We start from the raw sequence: 21189 nt of genomic DNA, 5'->3' as shown, positions 1-21189 counted from the left end.
AAAATACATAAATATTACCTTGTACCTCGACTAACCATTTATCATGGAAACAAGTTTCTTGGTCTAGATGCTTCCAGGAACCAGTCCAATTTTTGAAGCTCCATTGCTCTTATCGGCGATTACTAAAATTAGAATTTGATTATACGTATGCTAAGAAGAATTTAGCCTGTCAAATCTGGCCATAATTTTGAGCTGTAGGCGCTTATTAACTCGTGTGCTTCACCTGATGCGACTTTTCTTTGTGTGTGGATACATGGATTGGATGGCATGAAGTGGCGAAAACCCACCGAATGTGGCTTGTCCATGGCTCCGAGATTCTTGAAACTCGTTTCGGGTGTCAGGTCCATCATTACTATAGAATGCGCTAATTTGCCGGGCGTAAAGTCTTTTTAAAGGTCACAACTATTACGCAACAGAAAACTCGTCTATCCAGAGTGCGGTCCACTGATATTGAAACAACTGAACTTGGTCTTGGCCAGTGGGGATTGGAAATGGAAATTCTTAGCGGCGTCACCCCACTTTTAAGCAGTTTCAGCAGTAGAAAGCATATATTTTTGACTGATTTATTTACAACTCTTATCTACAAGCTCCTTATCCAGCAGCGGACTTCAGGGATGTGCCGCTCAGTTTCCGGTTCTTGATCTGGTAACGGGCCTTGTAACCATCCTTGTCGGCGGTGTACATGGTCACAGTCTCGGTGTCAGTCTTTTCATCGTACGAGGAGTACATACCCATGACCACCAGTTGCTCGTCGGGAGTGCCGGGGTTCATGATCACGCCCATCTCCTCGCGCTTGCTGCCATTGGGCTCCTCCGATCTGCAATCGAATGACACGTGAACACCGATCCCTGTCTATCAGGCGGAAAGTACTCACGCGAAGTGGTATCCCTCCTTGGTCGGCGCCTGGTTGTAGTACTCCGACACAATGGTGGGGAAGATGTAGTCCAGAAGTCCCGCCGAGCTGTGGGCGGCCATAAGGGCCACCAGGGCAGTGAAAAGTAGCTGTGGGAAAAGAATGCAGATTAGTCTCATATTTGGAACATAATATCCTATAAGTACACTCCTACTGTAAGTCATGCTAATTCTATGTTTTATAGACCTTTAATGAACTGAATATCTCAGGCGATTTTACTTTACTTAGCACATTTTAAACTAGTTTTAGCACAGCCGAGAAATTAAATGGATCCAATACTAAAAATCCAAAAGTTAAACTGCGAAATGGACCTGCTCCGCATCTGTGTAACTTGACAGCAACACGGGCTATTAGCACAGCTGCATCAATATCGTCTATTGGATTAACAGCCACTATTTGGATTATGCACACACTTCACATGCCAGGTTAATTGCCACCCCCTGGTCAATACGAAGTCTTAGGTCTGGGACACGGTCGAGGCATCCGGATGGGAATCAGCATCAGTATCTGAATCTGAATCGGAATAGGGTTCCGCCCTGAGCTGCTGCTTACCAATTTCGCTGAGGCCATGTTGATGCGCGATGGAGTTACCGAGCTATACTAAAGCATCCGAAGTGCGCCCTCTAATATATAAAAGTTAGGATCTGCATAGATCTTTCAAGCTCGCGACGCGAGGCACACACACAGTGGTTAAGTCATATTTTTCTACTTAGTAGCAGCCACTACTTGTAGAGTAAAACCGGTCGCTTCTCGATCCGCAAGTCAAATGCCGAAAGAAACGCCAACGCCTTACAGTAAAAATGTTATATTTAATGATTGATTTCGAGGAATTTTCGGCAAAGGAATCGACTTGGCGACATCTGCTCCACACACACAATGGGTTCTCCCTGCTGTGCCAACAGATGGAACACTATTTCTCGATTTGTTATCAAAATGCGGTTATCCTTGGTCTTAAAGTTAGCGAAACCAGTGATTTATAAAACGATATTTGCATATATTCGAGATGCCAAATTAAACAAAATTGAATTGATGCTCACAAACTAGTTTATTTTGGTTTATAGTCGCCATGATTTCACTTTCTATGGTGAAGTTTATCATCGATGCTCGTTCTGAACAATTGCCTTTTCTTTCAGCGATTCAGGTTTTTCTTAGCAAAGGTTTTCACGGTTTTTTACATGATTGTACGTTGGGATGAGTAATTAGTTGTAATCAGCCATCCATTGTGTTCAATTACTGAGTCATCTTTGCAACAATCCCATCCAGATTCCTGTACAGGGCCATTGGTGTTGAATTGACGTGTTCCTGAATGGCAATAAAATGAAACTCAAACTCAAACGATTGCGTTTTACCCATTAATTAAAAAGTCATTTTGAGGTTCAACGCTCTAGACAGCACCAATATAATAAAAATTTCTTTAAAAGCCGAATAGTCCAAGAGATTGCTCAGATTTTTATACTTGCTATAAGGCAGGAACTTTTTAATGAATTATTTGTTTGAAATTGAAATTTATCTGCTTGACAAACTCTCAAAATACAACGTATAAAAGTCCAGTTCTTTGAGAACATAACACAACATAAAAGAATACAAACAAACAAACTAATTATGTATATTTCATGCTATTGATTTGATTTTAAGTTACAAATATGCTTGTGTGAACGCAAAGAATTGGGCTCTCGTCGCCAAAAAGTATGCTTTAAAATTTTTGTTAATATCACGTCGACTTATATTTTTTTTTTTATGAATTAATCTTTAAGTTTAACATTTTGTTACTCATTTAATGTTATTTAGTGATAAAGCTTTAAAATATTATTCAAAGAATCTATTAAGTCAATTGAAAAAAGCTGGCTTGTACGCGACACGCAATGTATTTATACATCACGTAAACATATTTTTTACATTTACTGAGGATTACTTCGATAGATGGCGCCACTCAAATGAAAATAGTTATCCTATTATTCTCATTTTAACAATTTATACTAAATTCCTTAAAAATCCCCAATGTATTATTTTTTTGGTGTTGCTTTTAATTGCCCGACTTTTGAACCTAGCGCTGATATTTCCTACATCACAAAGTAAATGAACCAATCAGAAAACTAATTACGCTGTGAAAATATATATTAAATTAAATTATGGACAATTTATATTTAAAGTACTGATTGGCCAGTGTCGCTGGACAAAAGCGGATTGCCAAAACCACTGATGGTCAGACGTTTTACAGGCGTCTTCATAATGAAATCTCACGTCCTCCTGCTTGGATTCCTGGTCATCCTTGTTGGCATCCTTAGTCATGAAAATGTCGATGCAGCTGGACTTTTATCCTCGTCGGCACAGACCCAGGGATGCCAATGCTCCCTGACGATGTCCTGCAGCTGCTGCCAAAAGTTTTCGGTTGATCTCCTGAACCAAAATAGTATCGGTATGTAGCTAGGATACACACTTTCCTATAACCCTTACCTTATTCAAATTCCCCTTCAAGTCTGTCTCACTTTGGGCATTGGCTTGACCAGTGGAACCATCAATTTGGGGGCCACAATGGATGGAAATTCGGTGGCCGCGTTCGCCATCAGCACCACCAAGCCGCCCACATATTGCATCCCCGTCATCTCGATGGTTTCCGTGGACATGTGCATTAAAGTAAACATCAAGGTGGCAGGGGTGGCGGTCAAGGCCTGTCCCACCTTTTATACCAACTATGCCACTAACCAGGTCGTGAGCTACGATTTTCCCTGCATCCAATTGGGCATGGATGGAGTTAGCCTGATCTAGAATACATATGCGCCACCCAAAACACACAATGCTTCTTTCAAGTTTTTTATTCTGTATGCTCTTCGTTAGGTTTATAAAATGTTCAGCAGCTAGCCGGGAAAATCGCTATATACAAATGTTACTGGTCAAATGCACAGGATCCGCAGATCGATCCAGGATACACTGCATTCGACAGCTAAGCTTAACGAGTAAGACTATTAAACAAAAACAAGTGTTATCGGTGAAACCCATCAGCCCAAACCACAAGAGAAAAATGTACAATAAACTTACAACTGAAGATCACAAAGGACTCCTAACCACAGAGGATGGTCTCACGAATTCTACCAATTATACATATTATGTTGGGTCTTCCTATATTGAGGTAAGCAGCAGATAATCTAGGCTTCGCATCGGGATTCTAAGTGGGGGCACTTCGAGAACTGCTGCCAGTGCACCCAGAATTTGGATCAGTTCGCTCGTAATCGCTCGTACACCTTGTTTATCAGATATATCAACTAAAACTATGCTTGGCCCAGGCCACTCTGGTTGCCCAAACAGCTCTGCGCGTCCCGGCCAAGCGGGGCTGCATCGCCTCCAAGGGACGCGGACGCGGATGAGGCGGGCACATCGCTCACGATCGCCTTGCACATGACCATCCTGACTCCGGCGAGGAAGTCCGAGAGGTAACATCATGTGGGTCGTGACGGAGCCGGCGGTTTTCGCTCCAGGGACGAGGATTGCAGCACGGCGGGAGGTGGCGGTGGCGGGGCACTCCGCATCCTGGGCACCGGCTTCTGGTCCTTGCTGGCCGTGGCCAGTGAGTCCCTCAGCACCTTTGGCTGCGTCGTTATGACCTTTGGTATGGTTCCCAGATGCTTCGACGTGCCATCCGCACCGCCCTCCAATCGCACCGACTCGATGGACGAGGACACCCGGCTGTTGCCCTCCTCGTCCAGCTCGTTTCCCACCTCCACCTCGTCGTCCTCATCCTCGTTCTCCTGATCCTCGATCAGGGCGCGGAACTCTTGGATCGATTCGTTAAGCACCCACAGTTGTGACAGCAACGAGAGATCTAGTTGACGCAGGCCGTTCTGGAATGAAAAATCGAGTACAGGATTAGTACTAATTCGTGATACTTTGAAAGTTACTTAGTTACTTAGTATTACTCAGTGTGGGCGTAGCCCGTTGATTTATCTGTGCAAAGTAGTTACTTTACATTTTATTGATTCAGATTGCTTTATCCGAAATATATATCTCGTCTGGCTGGCCGGCCGACCATGAATAATCCCAATACCCATGTCCTCTTTTAGTTTTGGCCTGTATTTTCGTGGCATGACGCTTGTGGTCAAAATGAAAGTTCCCCTGTCGCTGTCGAGTAGGAAGGAAAAATCTCATTTGTCAATTAATATCGCGGCATAATATCGCGCCAAAAGAAAAGCAGAAAAACTTTCTGCAGCCGCCGCAGCATCGTGGTATTAGCCAAATCCGCTCAAGCCGGCGTTTTCGCTGACGACCAACTCCCACCTGGCTTACTAATGCATTCAGATTGACTGCGAAAGCAAATTAAAGTTGAGTTAATGAGAAGTGACTGTCACTTGAGCGCAACTGAACATTTAAATACATTAAAATATTGAAATATTTATAAATATATTTATTGGCCATAAGTTAAGTGAAGAAGCTTTCCCTTGGCGACCGCTGGTCCAGAAAAACCACAAAACTCAATTTTCCTCACTTCCGTCTAGAATACGGTTAGCAATTAGTCACTTGAGGTTTCCTCTTCAATATTCAATACTTCTGCATCGGCTAATTTTCCGCTTTTCCTCAACTTTCCCAACAACGAAGAAGTATATACGTGTTCTCCGCTAAAAAATGCCCATCTCAGTTTCTTCTTTCTAACCATTGGCCGTTGGCCATGTTAAGTGTGTGCCAGTTTTTGCCGGATTAATGCCGGCTGTACAAAACCTTTCGGCTTTTCGCCACATTTTTGGCGTGGGCGTCGCCTCGGGTCGAATGTGAATTAGTTGCAAATTAACATACTACTGGCAGGGTTATCCGTGGAAAGTCGATCCAAATAGAAGTGTGCTAATGCCATTAGCTAGCTTGGCCAGCAAGTAAGTAGGCCAATCAGGTGATAGGCAAGTAATCTTAATTTCTAATCATACTGGTTAGGTTTGAAGTGGCTTTAAGTATCTTTAAAACTTTTTATTATTAAACATATATTTTTGGTGCTCCTGTAGTTTTACCAATTCGTCTGCTGTCATAAATCGAATCGGTACGTGTATAGTTGACAATTTAATTAGCCCTAAGCCCTTTGCGCTAAAATCGCTTTGTGGCTTGTATTGAGTGGTGGTAAGGAGGCTTTGCCGCAAGCAGAAGCCCTAGAAGTATCTTTAAATGCAACAGCGCCAAATGGCAATGAACGCTGCAAATGCCAGACAAGGCTGCCACCGCCCTGCCGCATAAATCAGTGCATATGTATATATATATATATATATAGCTGGATATAGACACACGGATCTGCCCAAGATCCAAGATAAATACTGGCGCGTTCTATCTTTAGCCGCGAAGCCATTCAGCTCACATCAAACATTTCTGCACCGATGCGTGAACTCCGCAGCCGAACGCGGCACCTTTTCGCGAAATGCGGAAGATCAGGAAACGGGCAGGAATCTCAGCGATTTGCTGGGGTAATGGAACCGCCCAGATGGTTGGCCATTTAGCTATCCGGACATTCGCGAGTGCCATCTATTGATGATTTGTGTGCGGTACATCTTGACTATTCCATCAGATCCGTAAGGCTTCTTCGCACCCTTTTATGAACGTGTGTTATTCCCCGCACGGATTTAATTAACTCGGAGGCAGGCAAATGAGGCAACTTGGGATTGCAGAACGAATGTGTATCTTTATATGTGGCAGGGCCCTCGGCAAGAGGTTGGCGTGTCATGTTCGCGGTCTGATAAACTGAGCTCGGTTCGCATGTGCCAAATAAAGTGGAACAAGTGAGAAGCGATTAGCCACAAATGGGGGTATTTCTTTGCCAAGTCTCTTCAGACTCGAGATTCGAGCTGCGAGACTTCAGACTTGAGACTTGGCCTAATCGGCAGCCGACGATCTTGGAGCCGGAGAAAGAATGCCCGGGCCGGGCTTGGTCGTTCAAGGCCGTTTTATGTAAGCCGTAAAAATCCATTTCATGCATTAATGCATTTCTTCTCACAAACTGTCCGCTGGCTCTTTAGTGGCTTAGCTAGCTGCCTGCTCTTGCTTTTGCTGCCTTTTTTTTCGTTCATAAATTTAATTTGCTGCCATAACCGAGGTATCTGGCAACATAAATTAGCTGAAGCGGACCCGCTTTGTTGTTGCTTTGCTGCCTGCTTGCTTACTTGCTCACTTGCCCACTTGCCCGATTGCCAAGTTGCCAGCTTGCCAGCTTGCCAGCTTGCCAGTTTGCTGGATTGCCTGGCTTAATGGCTGCGCATGCGCTGATTAGTCGTACTCCTGTTTTCTCCCATTGTGGCCCCACTCAGCTTTATTTCTCCCCGATGCGTTGTGTTGCATTAACCGGGTTTATTACTTCATTTTCATCGTTGCTCACATTAGAGATGGTGCCGCTGATGGCGCTGGGAATGGCGGCTCTAACAATTGAGCGTAATTTGACTTGACAATCATCTATTAATATGGGGGGCATAAGGTAGAGTGGTTTCCAGCCAAGGAATAATTGCAATTGGGGCTACAACAGAAATATAACAAATATCTAGGTCTAAGGGAGTCAATAGATCGAGTTAAACTTGTACAAACATCCGTTTCTTTGTTTAAACAAATGTGAACGCATTAATTGTGGTAAGAAAAGCATGCTTCTGTAGAATGGATAATCGCATTATAGGTGGCACGCCAAAAGCCCATTGTGCCGCCGACTGAAAGCCGATCTAATAACCCAATAATAACCCACTACCGCACTGGCCTTCGGCAAATATTTACTTTCAATTCGTCTACAATCTACAATAACGAGTTAGTAAAAGCGGCTTTATATCAAATACGGGAGTGCGTGAACAATGCATATCAGTATCTTGGGTTCACCAAGAAGGCTAACCACTCAATCTCTGCCCAGTATTCGGCATTCGAAAGCAAAAGCACAGCGAGGCAAAAGCAAAAGCAAAAGCGGCCAACTAGCATAATTGCAAAATAAGAAACACATTCACACACCGGACCCATACCCATACCCATACCCATATACCCATACTTACTGGCTTACACACCCACCGAACTGAGCGATCAGAGCTTGAATCGTTAATCAACCGACCGAGACCGAAACATTTGCGAAAACCATGGAAAGATAGTTCAGATAGGTCAGCACAGCGATACCCTAACAAATGGTGCTGGTAATTGGTTTAAAAAATAAACCCAAAATCACTTCCCCATTGATTCGGATCTATTTTTTGCCAAGAAACGAGTGTTTTCCTTCGAATGCCAGGGCTTTATCTCCGATAAACGCCCGATGGCATTTCGACTAGATTTTGGCGGCCCAACTTGGCCCGAAAGTGACTAAGACCCGGTAGAGTTAGATAAACAAAGTCCGGCGATATTGTGGCAACGAATGGATTCAAATGCCCCGCAGCAATAACACACAATCATGGTTGGGCAAATACAATGACCAATTAAAGTGTCATTGGATTTAGGCTTTGTGGCGGCGAAATCTACGAGCTAATAGAATCGCTTGAAGCGCGTGAAATGCGCGTGTAACAATCATATTGCACAGGAAATGTGGCCCACAAATATACCATTTGCGCCCAAGACCCCGTATCGACCACGTCCTAAAAGCCATATTGCACAACGGCAGACATGCAAATTGCGCAAAATGCTTTAAATGGTGCACAATTTAGTATTTATTTCCAATTGTTGAGCGCCGCCACAGATCGACGTCTAAATCGGAGCAGCACGAAAAGTCAGCGATTTTACTCAGAAGACTTCGCTTTTGATTTGATCCGAGACTTGAGTACCGCCGTAGTGGCCACTCCTAACCCAAGGCTTACTACACTTGTGGGGGGTGCTGCTTACACCCACGCCTAAGCGGGCATTAAACAGGTTCTTGCGACCATAATGCCATGGAATCTATCTATCTATATATATCGAAGCCGCAGCCGCTGCCGCCACCAAACCAAATTAAATGTGAAAGGTTTGGCCAACATTTAGACTTTGCCCCGCCGCAGAAGTTGCCATTAGGCGGCTGAGCTGCGGCTTACCCAGCAGGTCAATAAAGTTCACTTCCAAATGCAGCTCGTACCCTCGAGAAGTGTGTTATATTTCGGCACTAGAGTGACAGCACGCGCATAAAAATAGCTTGCTTCGTCACTTCACACAACTGGTTCCTGGCCGTCGAATTAAATGGCTTCGCTTAAGATGCAAATTTTATGAAATACTTTAGTTCCAAACTGAGTCAGTGGTCGAAAGTAAGGTGTTTCGGCATTCTACAGATACTTATACTCATAAGGAATGCCTATAAACTCTCCAATATAAACAATATATATATGAAAGCAATAGTATGGCACTCGTTTTCATTCCAACTACAATAAAATATGATTGAGATCTCACCATTTCCTTCCGCAGCGTCGCAATCTGGGCATCCAGAGTGCTGCCCGCCTCGACCGCCTGGGGGTTTCCTTTGGCGGATAAGCTGGGGGACTTGGCCTCGGACTTGGCCACCAGCATTGGTGGTGTGGATGTGTTTCCGTTCGACGAGGAGGGCAGTGACTTATCGGTGGCATGCTCCTTGGTATCCTGTGTCTCCCCTGCAAGAGTGTCGCTTGGTTTTCGGATGCCATCGCTGCTGTTGTTGTTTCCTTCCACATCGCTCAGGAGTCCCGAATCGGAGCACAGTAACTTGTTGAAGCCGATGAGAGATTTCGGCAGCGGGGGCAGCTCGCAAGCCGAGTTTCCACTGCAATGAGAAGATTGATTGGAAGACACGGATCAGTATCATGGAGTACAAACTGGGGTTAAGTACATACAGTTTAGTTCCAGCCCAACTATACCTTTGCTTGCCACCCAAATAGCCATAACCCTGCCAATAACCAATCACATGACCATCTAGACCATCATCACTCTCCTTCTCAAAACCATCAGTACCATCATCATCGTCCTCCTCCTTACTGCGATGGATCATTTCACTTAGGATCAGGGGCAGAACGGTCGCCTCCCCGCAATCACTGTCATCATCGTAATCACTGCAGGTGGTGGGCGTGCCACTACGCCCGATCCTCAGCTCCTCGTCGTCCTTCTCGTCCAGGTTGAAGAAGCCGTCCTGAAAACGCTGGTACCACTTCGCCACGTACTGCGCACTGGGGCAGAAGGGCCCAAAGGCGTTGCGGCACTCCTCAAAGATCTGGGCGGGATGCAGGCGGCGCCGGAAGCCAAACAGTATGCACTGCTGCAGCTCCACGGCCGAGGGCGCCGGAATGGGCGTCAGAAAGAGCTCGTCCAGGTCCTCGGACATTTTCGGTGGCTTTGCAAGACGGCGCTTGAGACTCCTTATGACATTAGCTGCAAAGTTTCCGATGGGGAAGAGGATATTTGGATCTTTTAGATATCATATCGCAAGCGCGAGAAAGCTGGTGAGGCAAGAACTCCTTGGATTCAACGCATATTCCTCGGTTTCAACAGACAACAGAACACAGGAACACAGAACAGAAAAACAGAACACTGGATGAGGTGATGGATCTTGCGGCATGGGATATTATCAGATGTTGGTTAGGCACAGCAGGTGTTATGGCTTATTTGGGTTATTTTCAGAGAGAACGACTTATGACATAAGCTGCTAAGTGGATTCAAAGGTAATAGAACTTCATTAACAGCACATCATGGCTAAGCACAGAATCTGAGAGCTGCCTTGGGAAATCATTAGAAATAGTTAGGCGAACAAAGTAATTGTAGATTACAGCTTGAACAGATAGAGATCGCCAGCTCTCGAAAGATTGGCCTTTCAATCTCAATCTGTAATATTAGCACAGGCATTCGTGTGTACAAAGATACATGAGAACATGGCCGGGTATGCGAAAATATAAAGTTATGTACATAATGCAGGCCCAACTTCATTCGTCGCAGAAACCAGACAGACACGAAGGCCACCAACTTATGGCTTTTAGAATGCTAGCGAACGAGTTCAAAAATTTGCTAAACAGTCGGTTCAGCCAGTGGCATCAAAGGCCATAATATAGTTGCAAAAACGTGGTCAATGCAAGAGGTAATTTGGTTTGAGACTTCATTTGAGCGCAATGGAGATTACGAGGCCAATAAACGCCAACAAAACAGCCCAATTCTCAGTATTATGAAATGTATATATAGATTTAAATAGAAGGAATGTTTGTTTGACAATAAATATGTTCGCATATTGTGCAATCCACCTGTTTATTATTTGCCCATATTAAAAAGTCGTTTAGCTAAATAAAACCCAGCTGGTTCTACATCATTTCAAAGGGCTGGCCGACCATATAGCCAAAGTCAACACCTTTCATCTATTTTCGACCCACACGTCCGACTATTTTGAATATGCGAATTGAATCCGTCAGCATCCGTCTAATTAAAGCGCATTTCAACTGCCATTCGAACAAGGAATCATAATCATAATAATAAATGGGATTTTGTGCTGAACCGATATTACGTCATGGGGAAAAGCGAACTATGCTGCGCAGGGCAAGGCTGGAGGTCAACGAATACGAGTGTGATTTATACAAACGTGGGCGATGAGTATATCCTAAATGGCTCACATGTCGGTTAATGAAAACACATGGGAATCATACGAATCCGCAGGTTGTTACTTTTCAAACAGCCGATGATGTTGTGAAGTAATAACACATTGGAAAAACACTGCGGCAACAACATATTTCTTGAACAACACACAAATCAACACGAGAACTTTGTCTTTCTGGTATTTATTTATTTGCGAAGCAGAGGCAGCGTATAGATATTATTTTTACTACTCGCACAGCATGTCTAATTTGATTTGCTAATCTGTCATTTTTATCGGAAGAATTCGAATTCACACAGCTGCGTAAACATTGTCATTAGAAGGGTCTGCGATTCAGCGCGTACTCACAGATCACGATTTGACCAAACAGTATGGGAAAAATGAACATATAATCTGTGTTTCCTCGTTCCGTTTGGCGTGGATATATTGTTTGTTTCGCTGCGAAATTCGCGTGCAACTAAAAATTAAATGCTGCCACTTTCGGCCACGTTGGAGCGCTGAGCGCTGAGCGTTGGAGCACCCAAATCCCATAGAGAGCGGCCCCAAGGAACCGCAACCTGAAGACAGCCAAACAGAGACACGAAGCCAAGCGATTCACGCGATCCACGGAGCACGGAACGGATCGCTCTGCTCTCGAGAGTGAGCGTTGGGGATCGAGACAAAAATAATACAAATATATAAGAAGAAATGAGCAAATTGATTTAATAAAAAATCAAATGACAAACAGGGTGTATTTCCGGGGGTCAATGGCTTGATTATCAAATACAGTATCTATCATAACAAAACATATAGATTTATGATGATCCTTAGTTCCTCCAGCTCGTTAAAGCCTTGTTCCCTTCACTCAACCCCTTGGAAAATCCAATAAAATGCAAGCACTGGAGAACCCTTGTATGATTTTTCTGGAAAGTCGTAAAATCGCCATACCAGATCCAGATCCGTAAGATCCCCAGTTGTGCACCACCCTGTAGAGGCCCTGTCACCATCGCATCCCCGGATATTTTTGGATATAACAAAATAACACGCTCGCGCCGCTGTAGTACATCATGTACGGAATAATCGGACGACTCTCCGACGATCCCAATCCGTATAGCCGGCAATCGCCGAGGAAGCGTTCCCATTCCCATTCAGAAATGATGCAGCCGTCAAAGACTTGTCTTGTTTCGGACCCCAACTGCGTCACTTTTTTTTATCATTATACGATTTGAATTTTGTTTAGTTTCAGCCGTAGCCTTGCAAGAGGCGGGGCAAGAGACCAAAGCGAATTGGGACCGTGCAGAGGAATGCGGCAGTCTATATTTAACCCGTAAACCGGGTGGAGCACAGATCCACGCGGCGCTGTGACCCACAGAGGCAGTGCATCGAGTGGGCAAATTATGCGGACAATGGCGCAGGTGGCGAATCGGAGCACGCACATCGCAGGATGCGGCATTGCGGCAGAACAATGCGATGTACTATATAGTGGACTTATTTATATGCCATAGTATAGTAGCGCCATGGCGATTTCTCGACGCACTGACTGGCTCTACGTACGTGATCATAATACCAATGGGTGACCCAAAAATTTCACCACTTCGCATTTATGAGCTTTCCTTGGCCAAAACGCCCGGCTGACTGGCGCAACAAATGGCACTCGGCGGGCTGAGAAGGTGATAAAAGGGGCATTTAAATGGCTGGCGAAGATCTGTGGGTCAGTTCTTCGAGACTCAGCCGCTTCTCAGCCGTTTAATGAGGGCACGGTAAAGACTAATAACGCCGCCTCAGCTCACACAATCGGGTTCCAGTTTCTCACAGCAGTGGCTTTCTCACGCATTCTAATAAGGCATCGTTTTCCATTGTCTTCAATCTCCAGTCAGCAGTCTTCAGTCACTAGTCTTCTGTCTCCAGTCTTCTGTTTTCTGTCTTCAAGACGGACTAATGGTGAGCCGAGTCCGGTGCAAATTAAGTGAGAAGTTGCAGGGTCTTGGGGGAGTTATTATCGCCGGTTACTCACGTATTGTCGCCTCTACGTGAGCCACTCCCACCTGGGGGAACGAAAGAAAGAAACCTTTGGGGGCAGCCACAAAATCGCTCATATCATCGCAGCGTTTTCGCTTTCATTCGAACTACTCAGCGCAGAGCCCATAAATTTCTGTTTTCTACCCGGGAGTTTCTAAACAAATAACCAATAGTAGTAGTATGCAAATGAGCCAGCGACTAGAGCGGTTTAGTTACCCAAATAAATTGTATTGGCCTGTGCGGCATAGCATACATACGATTAGTCGCGCGTTTCTCTTTCGAATCCGACGAAAAGCGAAATTTTGATTTCGGTTTCCTGATTAGTAGAACGAACCAACTTGGCCATTGGACGCCGCCTGGCCACTGCCCCTACGAATGGCTTAATTTATGCAGATTCACCGTGTTCAGACCTTATTATCGTACATATAGCACGATATCGGCATCGGCAAAAGGCCACTGCTGAGACTTTGTTAGCCAGCAACTGAACACAACTCAAAGACTCAAAGACTCAAAAGCGAAAGCACCGCAATATGAGCGGGACATTTTTGAGAATTCAAAAATATGCAAGACACGCTATTGATCCCATTAAAAATACACGTATTAATACGAAAAGAGGGGCTCTGATGATTAATTGCCATAGAGGTTACCACTCGATCTCTAAAAGGTCATACCAAGGAATTGGTCAAGTCTATTCTATATAATACGCCTAAATACGACCATAATGCATGGCTAGAAAAGGTTATATCTTAACCAAGAAGTCTACTACATTGTACATAAATTAATAATCTGAGGGCGTTCGAATAAACAAGACTAATGCGAAAAGCCAAGAGCTATTCAAATTTCCTTATGTGAAAGTAAAAAGTAAAATGTTCGCTGTGCAGCATGGCGACCACAAGCGAATAAAGTGAGTAAAGCGAATAAATCCGTCCACTTGACCACCGAACGGAACAGGAAACTTGGGCAATACTCGCGCACCTGAGATACGAATCTACAAATCTGCGCCAGCTTGGCTCAGACTGCCATTTGCTATTTTTGGCCAGACATCTGCGTGGAGTGGTTGGCATTAAAAATTAAACAAAATAAGGCAGTGCGACTGCCGAGCGGGGGCAAATTAAGTGGGAAACGAGGTCTCAACGCGGGAAGCATATGGAAGCAATTCGCCTCAAAGGCCCTTTGTTTCAGTAGAAAAAAACAGCAACTGGAGTAAAACCTATCAATATAGCACGATACAAAATCAGAGCTACGATTAGATAAATAAAGATGCATGTAAATGCAGCCTTATCTTTGCTTACTTAAAGCTGCAGCCTAGATTATATCATTAGTAGTTCATAAACTGTAACAGAGCGTACAGATACAGATACAGATACAGATACAGTGTCTTAGCTTTATGTAAGCCAAGTTAGGCAGGCTGGCAGGCAGGCGGCCCACACTCGTGGACGAAGTGGAGTGTAGTCCAAGACTTCATCCACTTTTGGCTTCCAGGTGCAGGCTGCTTTTCCGCATGTTTGTTTTCCGCTAAAATCAAGTTTATGCTGGCTCTCTGGCGCAGAGTCTCTGGGTATTTTGGCCACTTTCTGGCAGGGATTGCCGTCCGTACTGCTCACCTTGTAAACTAGTAACACTCATTTGGGCACGCGTTTCTGGTACAAGACGCGGCCACTCACTACTCACCACTCGACCAATCACGCAATTAATTGAGTTGATCTTTCCCAGAAGTTTCTCTGCGAGAGGTCTTGGGACGGAGCTTAAGATCCATTGACCTGATAACTGAGAGAACAAAGGGGTAGTTGAACTCCGGCTATCTGTCGCATCATCTTGGGATACTAGCTGCTAGCCAACTGAAACGGAGGCATATTACGCAGAAGTACTACGAGTATGAGTGCGAGCACACCTGAAACTCAGTCAGTCAGCAGTTTGCCGAGTCACCTGTCGTACTTTAACGGTTCTCACACTCGTACAGCCTCAAAAACCTGACTTGTGTATCTTTGGCAAGCACAGAAATTACAACGCCGCCACCTGAAAACTGCCGACTGTCTGACAGCCATCAAGAGTCAAGACTCAGCTCTGAATCCGAATTGGAATCCGAACCGGCCATGATTTTAATCGCAGTTGAAGGTGTTACTTCGACTAGTTTCTATGGCGATACACATAGATGTAGACCCATTTATGAAATAGGTAAGTAGCAGGTCTGAAAGGATTATAGATATTCACATGTTTATACTTTCGGTGAAAGCTAATCACTTGTTCGATAGAAACGAGCTATTGGCCCAAGTTAAGGCCCATCTTAAATGGAACTTAGGTAGCAGCTACTAAAAGCAGTGTTTCTTTAATGGCTTTCAAAAGCTTGGCTTGCATTTGTTGGATACGTATGTAAATCTCTGGCCGATTTCGTGGCTGGCTTTCATTCGCCTTGCGATTCCCAGAAAATTATGTTGGAAAATGATTGGTGGCAACGAGCAGAGCGAGGCAGTAATCAAGTTGCAGTCGTCGTTATTCAAGACATTACCACATGCAAGCATTCCATTTCGCTTTTTAATAACACTCACTCACAGGTGACAATTAAGCTCGTTTTTCAACGAATTATTCCGTGGCTAGCTTCTTTCGTTCTTTGGGCGCCAAACAAAAGGTGAATGAATTTTTTTGGGTATGCATAGCCACACGAAGTTAAACTGACGGAAATGTCTTTATAAACTTTAACGACCTTTATACGAGCATTCTATATATACTCAGTTATACTATATAGAAGAACGGAAAGCGGTAAGCATTCCTGATAACGGCAACCATTATGCAAATCGGATTGGAAGGAGCATTAACTGGGGCCTCTTGGGGATTGGACTGATTGAATTGGAATTTAGTTTATAACGCTTGCGTTGCACTTGCAACAGTTAGCCACGCCAGTGGAAGTGGCCATAGATGTGAGAGTATCTACATCCGCTTATCCGTGAATCAGCTCGTATGCATGAGACCCAATCCACACGTTCGGGCATTTGAGAGATGCAATTTGCAGTTGCATCTCGCCTTAGGAAATGACTTCTCGACAGAGCTTAAATATGCATTGATTGAGTGAGTAATAGATAAAGTGAAATACAATATTATTATCGGCACAAATGCCTGCATGAAGAGAGCGAGTCGCACCGAGTTATTTCAATTATATACGATTCGCTTTTGAAATGCACTTGTGTAATGCATGGAAAAATTAAAATTTTTCCGCGCATTATACACACGTTTAATGAATAATAGAAATTCCCTCATATAATGCGCCATTTTTGGAGTCAATTCCAAGACAGAAAAATAATACAATCGATTAATTAATATTATTATTATTCAATCTTTTGCGACTTTCTAACCAGAAAAGCACATGATCGGAGAACTTAAGCCCGTGATTTATTGGCAGCGTAGTGGCGATTTCTTTCGGCCATTCTGATGGCTATTGGGAGTCAATGAAAGCTATGAATCGTGTGAATAAGCAAATATTGGAACATACATATATGCACGATATATGAAGTATCTTGGTCGTGTGGCGATGGCGCAAATGCCAAGCCAAGTGAGTCACGATAATCACTTTTCGCGGCGACAAACACGTACCGTATAGCAATATATCTATCTATACGGCTATATGGGAATACAGGCGAGTATTTGTATTTATATGTTAATATGAGCCCAGGCCCAGTGTGTGTACCCGCTAAAATCCAAATTCGAGTCGTAAAAGAGCGCCTCCAAACGGGTTTTGGCCACTTCGATTCTGCTGCTGCGCTTTTGTTTTTGTTGCCGCCGTTAAAATACTAACGAGAAACCTAAATTGTTAATATCGCAAGCCTTTGCGGCTACTTGCTGCAATTGCAATCGGCATCGGGCCCAAAAGCTCGCACATGCAACGTGCAATGTGCAACATGCAACAAGCAACATGCAGCGAGCAGCAAGCAGCAAGCCACACTCGGAATGATGTCAGCAGAGATAAATTAATGTAAGCCAAACCTGTGCTGCTGTGAGAGATCTCACTCGGATGCGAGCTGCACAACAATGGAGCACCTGAAGATGAAGAGGTGCTCGGGATTGGGACTGGGACTGCGATTCGGATGCGGATTCCGTGGGATGCGCACGGCCGATCAAAACCATGTCAATGGAGCCCAGCGAAACTCGGTGAAATAGTTGCGGTAGCAATGGGCGATCTTGGATGATCGGGCTCAGCTCGAAACTATTACGACCTCCGACGTATGGGGCCGTTTTTAAAGATCTTCAATTGATGGTCAAGATTTTGTTTTCCCTCGGCAAACAGCTAATTTCCATACTCATTAACGTTTAATGAACGGCAATAGCAATAAATATTGTTATAGCTTCAGTTATGGATGCTAAAACTATCTGTTCCTTCATTATCCACGAATCTCATTAGCTGCACTTACTACACATAATTTTAATTAAATATATAACGAATATTTTAGAGGCATTAGTTCCTAGGATCAGCTTTTGCTATTTCTTCTAACAATTATCCATTGAGAAACAGTTTCGAAACTCACCGCTTTCCGTTGCGAGAACGCTTCTCGCTCTCGGCCTCCTTGACGCTGTCCCAGCTGTCGCCCACTCCCGAGGACATGTCGTCCAGCCGCTCCTCGTCCTCCATGCCCGAGTCCTCCAGGCTGATGTGGCAGCTGGTCAGAGTGACTGCCGTGCCGTTGTCTCCCACCTCGATCCAATCCGAGGTGCGGATGCGCTGGGATCGCTCGGTTCCGTAGGGCGAGGAGTCCGTGGAGCAGCCCGAGGGGCAGCGCTTCCTCGAGGATGAGCCCTCCTTGCCGATGTTCTCCTTCAGCGATTTGTTGACCGCGTAGGTGAGCGTGTCCTCCTCGTCGACGTCGCCATCGGCATCCTCCACGTTGTCCGCATCCACGTCCTCGGTGTCAGCATCATCTATGGAGTTGTAGCGCCTGCGAGATGCCACGCTTTTGGGCGTGGAAGTGGTGGGTGGGGGCGAGAGGGACTTGGCGGTGGGCAGCTGCTCCAGGGAGCAGGACTTGTTCCGCATGGCAGCAAGCTCCGAGATGAGCATCTCGTGGAAGGCCTGCTTCTTTTGCGGCGTGTTGCCCACGCTGATCGAGCTCTTCATGGTGCTGGTCTGGCCGCCGTTCACATTGATCCTCATGCAGTTGCCCGATGACTGGATGGCCAGGACATCGGACTCCTGCTTCAGGGCCTCGTGCTTGGTTATGATGGTGGTGTCGGCGGCGGCCTGCTTCTGGCTCTGGTTGATGATTATCTCCGAGAACAGACGCTCGGCGGCGTTCTTCAGATTGTTCTTGATCTCCACTGTCCGTCCGGACAGGAAACCTCCTCCATTGTGCAGGGAGGATGCCGGATCCTTCTGGCTGCCATCCAGGGTGGTCTTTGATCGCCTGAAGAGTCCATTTGATGATGGGCTGGGAGCCACCACTGGAATGTCTTCCACATCCAGAGTGGCCACGGGCACTTGGACAATTTTTCGTGGCCTGGGAAGTGGCTGACTGGCCGGCTGGAGGCCCGCCCTCTCGAAGTCCACCTTTCCCAGGCTCAAGCGGGTGTCCTTGCGGGGCGTGGTCTGAGGCGTGCTCCCGATCACGCTTATCGAGTTATGCCGGTTGACCGTGACCACCGAGGTCATTGAATCCCTGGGCTTGGCCGTGGGCACATCCGGTGCCTTGCGCAGCTTCAGGGGCTTCACCGGCGGCGTTGGCACCGCCGTGGTGGGCGTCTGTGTCTGGGCCTGTTTCTTGGGCAGACTGACCGTTGGCGACTTGTAGACCAAGGTACGACCCACTGCACTCAGCTGGCTCACGAAGGTGGGCTTCTTCTGGATGATCGGAGGGGCTCCTGCTCCATTGGCCAACTGGGCTGCTGCTTTGGGCCTGGGCGGCACTGGTGGTCCTGGCCGCTTCACCACCACCGTGTTGGTGGTGGTGGCTGCTGATCCGGCGGCTGTGGTGGCCATTGGTGGTGGTGGTGGTGCCTTCGCTGTGCTGCACGTTCTCACGCCAAAACCGCACTCGAAACCAGTATTTTTAGGTCACTTCTCGAACGACAAGCCAGAGACTACTGCGCTTATTTATTATTATTACTTAGCATAAGCGCGCAAATGGGAAACTAGTTTTGCTCTTCTCACATGGCGATCTCCTCCGCAGCTCCTCGTCACCACCTCATCCACATCTCCTCCGGCCTCTCGAGTGGATCTCTGATCTATTTTGAATATAGGCCACTGCAACGGAGCTAGTTGGATGCTGGATATTGTAAGTCGGATTGCTAGTTGAACGTTGGATGTTGAATGTGCCAAGTAACACTTTATTGGTCGGCTATTCAGTTATTCGATATGGAATATAAGCATGGCCGCTCGGCACTTTGCTCTTTTGCGAAACTCGTTTTCGATCTTTGGGGTTCTGTGGATTTTAAAGTGAAAGGGTTCCGTTTATTTTGGTTTTGGGTCTCTGCATCGGGCAATGGAAACTTTGCGACCAACAACGCCGCGCCATTTAATTGTTCATTACTTTGGAAAAAGAATAAGCGACCTAATCCTTGGATTCTGATCTGCTTAAAGTGAAAGGGGATTGGTTTTATGACTTGGCCCTATGAGATGGGAACTTTAATGCCTAGGGCTAGTTATATCAATTAACAAAGCTCCTCCATTCAGGTAATTATCTATATATATTGATAAACTGACAACAATATGGGTAAAACGATAAACAAAAGACTTAAGTAAAACCATATAGGCACTGAAAACACTCTTTATAAGTCGGGGCCTTTAAAAGAATGGCGCTGGCAATTAACGGTTTTTGTTGTTTGCACAAAGAAGTTTCACTTTAGCACTGAATTCGGCACTAGCTGGATCTCGAGTTTACGATCTTTTAACGGCCTTTATTTGTTTAAATTTTACTTTACGTGTATAATTTAAGTACTGCACCCACACCCACACGTAAATCACTGAACCGATTTTTAAGGCGGGGGAGCATGGGTTGACAGAGTTTCGATTTTATCGGATCGGTTCGTTGGGAAAACCCCAAGATATGATAGTTATCTCTTGGGTATTCTAATGAGTGAGTGATTCACCAAACAGTAAATACTGCACTTTTGCGCTTCAAATAGCCAAGACCATTGCAGCGGACACACCAACTCACACACACCCGGGCACACTCACACACACTAGCACGCAGATGCGACCGACACGGATGCGAATACGATTCGTTTTACGATACGATACAGATGCGATATATCCGCTGTACGATGCGCTTTGCACGAGAGCCAGAAGTGAACTGAAACCGAAACGGAGAGAAAGATTCGAAAGAGCGAGGCTCAGCACACCTTGCTCAACATTGTTGTTGCTACACGGCCGTACGGGAGTGTGTGTGTCTGCGAGTGCGACAGTGTGGGTGCCTTGGATAAACGAGTGACGCGGCACAACTCGAAAAGTCTGCACTCAAAGATACTTTTGCATCGCATGCAGTCACGCAGTTACTCTATTATTTACCCAGCTGAATGCAAATAAATTCGGCTTATTTTTATTTGTATGTAAAATGAATTATATTTCGTTACAAAAATATAGGTAACCACTTAAAACTATTGAGTAAGTTCTTGTATTCATGTACAAAGGATTATTTTAGGAACAATTATTTCTTAAATTTTACTGGGAGCACCTAAGTAAATAAGGAACTTGCCTTCTTACTTAAATAACAAATTAACAACAATTTGAAATTGATTTACAAGCAAATGGTTCTTATCATATGCTACTATCTAAACCCAACCCAAGATACACGGTTAGAGTTCCGAAAAGTTAGAA

General features: G+C 45.2%; 3 protein-coding genes across 5 annotated transcripts; 1 reads left to right on the top strand and 2 right to left on the bottom strand.

The window, feature by feature from the left end:
- Positions 1-529: 529 nt before the first annotated feature.
- Positions 530-1565, bottom strand: LOC6612771 (endocuticle structural glycoprotein SgAbd-9). Its single transcript, XM_002037236.2, has 3 exons — positions 1466-1565; positions 875-1002; positions 530-817 (listed from the first exon to the last, which is right to left on the bottom strand). Exons 1-3 carry the CDS (start codon positions 1481-1483, stop codon positions 592-594), a joined length of 372 nt encoding a protein of 123 aa, XP_002037272.1. The 5' UTR covers positions 1484-1565; the 3' UTR covers positions 530-591.
- A 1324-nt stretch (positions 1566-2889) lies between these two features.
- On the top strand, positions 2890-3690 carry LOC6612770. Its single transcript, XM_002037235.2, has 2 exons — positions 2890-3329; positions 3390-3690. Exons 1-2 carry the CDS (start codon positions 3113-3115, stop codon positions 3677-3679), a joined length of 507 nt encoding a protein of 168 aa, XP_002037271.2. The 5' UTR covers positions 2890-3112; the 3' UTR covers positions 3680-3690.
- Positions 3691-3711: 21 nt separating this feature from the next.
- LOC6612769 lies at positions 3712-20660 on the bottom strand. Of its 3 annotated transcripts, none has more exons than XM_002037234.2 (4): positions 20551-20660; positions 17909-19795; positions 9245-9590; positions 3712-4749 (listed from the first exon to the last, which is right to left on the bottom strand). In XM_002037234.2, exons 2-4 carry the CDS (start codon positions 19351-19353, stop codon positions 4348-4350), a joined length of 2193 nt encoding a protein of 730 aa, XP_002037270.1. In that variant the 5' UTR covers positions 19354-19795; positions 20551-20660; the 3' UTR covers positions 3712-4347. The 3 variants fall into 3 exon arrangements, with proteins under 3 accessions (XP_002037270.1, XP_032579399.1, XP_032579400.1); XM_032723508.1 differs by lacking the exons at positions 17909-19795; positions 20551-20660 and adding exons at positions 9661-10192; positions 11745-11833; XM_032723509.1 differs by lacking the exons at positions 17909-19795; positions 20551-20660 and adding exons at positions 9685-10192; positions 11745-11833.
- Positions 20661-21189: the final 529 nt, after the last annotated feature.

Source organism: Drosophila sechellia, chromosome 3R (genome assembly GCF_004382195.2).
Source record: "Drosophila sechellia strain sech25 chromosome 3R, ASM438219v1, whole genome shotgun sequence".
NCBI lineage: Eukaryota > Metazoa > Arthropoda > Insecta > Diptera > Drosophilidae > Drosophila > Drosophila sechellia.
This window is presented reverse-complemented; position numbering and strand designations above follow the sequence as displayed.